Raw genomic sequence first — 2,551 nt, forward strand, 5'->3', positions numbered from 1 at the left:
TGTTAAAAATAGAAATTTAATAAATTTTTAAATATTTAAAATTTATAAGTTAGACAAAGTTAAGTATCAAATAAAAAACACTAGAGAATTGGTCATATTACAAATATAATTGTCATGATCACTATGCTAGTAACAGTTATACATATTGTCATTATCAAGCTTTTGCTTTGGTGCTTTTGCCTATTTTTGAAATCTGAATAAAGTTATTGCCTATTGGTAAGAATCTTATTATCAATGTATCCCCCTTTAATCAGGATTAAGATAAAGATTTTCGAAAATATCGAATCGATTTTGTGCAGAAAATTGATACCCAACTTTGATTATGCAGTGTTATTCTCTCTATTATCCAGTTGTAGCAATATTTTATATTCTTTAATCAATGGGATAAAATTTTTTATGATTCGATAATTATGGAATCAAATATTCTATTCAAGTGTGAGCTGATTCTCACTACTTTCTTATCAAATTTCAATTTAATGGTTTCTAAGTAACAGAAATTTGTCTTTTGAATCGTTCAGAGATTAGCAAGCTAAGCTTATTTGGGAAGTGAGTGATAATGGATCCTAGAAAGGAAGACAATCAAATACATATTGGAGGTTTGTAATGTCTGTGTTCAATTTGAGACCCGACTTTGGATTATAAATTCATACCAAAATTATCTTCAAAATTGGCAGTTTGTAAAAAAGGATTTCTAGACGGAACCAAAACAAAGCTAGATTGCTTGAATTAAATTACTTGACATAAATATAATTTATATTGTGTGTTCAAAGTACATGACACGAGTACATCTTAACATAACCTATTCTTACAAGGACCAAATAAGGTTTAAAAAAATAAACGAACGATACATGAAGGGGACAACCCTCCAAGACAACCTTAAATGGACTTATGTTCTTGCAATATATACAAACACTTGGAACTCTAGAGTTTCTCCAAACACGAGGAGATCAAAAGGGGGTGAAACCTTAATACATTATACAAAAAATAATCCCCAAAATTTAACCTTAACAGTCTATGCCACATTGACCAGAGGATGATTTGTTGGAGCCATTGGTGAAAGGATCAATTCTGACCCAAAGCAACGAGAATATAGAAGCAAGAAGAATAGACCAAACAATAACAATGGTTGGTGTTCTGTTTTGCCTTCCCAAAAGACCCTTCAAGAATGGATATAGATGTGCAATGACCCAAATGGCAAAGAAGAGTTTTCCAAACAATGGACCCCAAGATTGGTAGCCACTGTTTATGGCGTACGACACACCGGCAACTATCCCTACTAAATTCACAATGAGCACTGTTGTCGGTGGGATGAGGAGCGACGTCCATTTGAACACATAAAGCTCAGCAAACTCCCCGTCGTCATCTGAGGCCTTTGACGTGACGGTGAAGTTTGTATCAATTCCAGCTAGCACCTTGAGAAGACCTTGGAACACTGCAAAAAGATGTGCTGATGTGCCACCGATGACCCAGAACTGTTCGTTCCTCCACCAGTCTTCTATGCTGACCCCACTCCACCTAAGCTCGAGGATTGAAGTAGCGAAAATGGAGACGAAAAGGAGGATAAACCACATGCTGGCGAAGTTGCTTATCTGCACAGAATTTACCAAACTTATTAGACCTCCAGGAGACCAGGACTATAGAGAAGCTTATCTGCACACTAACATATTGAGTACACACAACATTTTAGACCACAAAATATTAGTTTGCAGACAAAATGATCCCTCAAAGATTGATAATTATCTTGTGGTCCTGAAAAGATGGTTTTGCTTAACAAATCCACCCTAAAGGGTAGACCATTTTGTCAAAAAACTAATGACTTGGAAGCCAAAATAGTGGTAAACCATTTTAGTCTTTCAAGTATCACAGGATACAGATCAATTTTTGAGCAGCCACTTTGCCACTGAATCATTCTTATGATGGTTAAAATAGTAGTTTACTCATAAAAATTACCCACAAGAATTGGGATAGATGAAATGATTTACCTCAGGAATGATAAATTTATTGGTGAGAAGACAAAATGCTGGAAGGGTACAGTATGCAAGCAGTGGAATTGAGGTAAGAGGGTAGACGATAGTGTTAATATAAGCGAATCTCTGAAGAGGCTTCAACCTCCCATTGTACCCATACCACAAGGGACAATGCCTACTTAGAAAGATCTCAATTGAACCCAAGGCCCACCGAAGCACCTGGTTAAGACGATCAGAAAGATTGATAGGAGCTGAACCCTTGAATGCCGGGCGAGGTGGCATGCAATAAATGGAAATCCAACCACGTGCATGCATCTTAAACCCGGTCAAAATATCTTCAGTCACAGAACCATAGATCCATCCAATCTGGTTAAGTAAGAAAAGAGTTTCATTTAGGAAACCAAATGAATAATTGATTAATCTCATACATCAGATTTCTTTATACCGTTTAAGTGGTGAACAGGAATCATGAGCACAATGATAAATACACATGCTTACCTCTTTGCCCCATTCTGTTTTGTCTTCATAACCACAGCTGATAACATGGATTGCTTCCTTAAGAAGAGTTGCAGGGTTGGTCGATG

The 2,551-nt window shown here is 36.4% G+C and overlaps 1 protein-coding gene across 1 annotated transcript in view; it reads right to left on the minus strand.

The window, feature by feature from the left end:
* Positions 1-717: 717 nt before the first annotated feature.
* Positions 718-2,551, minus strand: part of LOC107463211 (cellulose synthase A catalytic subunit 1 [UDP-forming]) — a 6,384-nt gene continuing 4,550 nt past the window's right edge. The window contains exons 13-15 of the mRNA XM_052253430.1: positions 2,466-2,545; positions 1,983-2,333; positions 718-1,589 (exon numbers count right to left, since the gene is read on the minus strand). Coding sequence (XP_052109390.1) covers positions 1,005-1,589; positions 1,983-2,333; positions 2,466-2,545 — 1,016 coding nt within the window. The 3' untranslated portion in view covers positions 718-1,004. The remainder of the gene's footprint in view (positions 1,590-1,982; positions 2,334-2,465; positions 2,546-2,551) is intronic.

The sequence above is a fragment of the Arachis duranensis genome, chromosome 8 (genome assembly GCF_000817695.3).
Source record: "Arachis duranensis cultivar V14167 chromosome 8, aradu.V14167.gnm2.J7QH, whole genome shotgun sequence".
NCBI lineage: Eukaryota > Viridiplantae > Streptophyta > Magnoliopsida > Fabales > Fabaceae > Arachis > Arachis duranensis.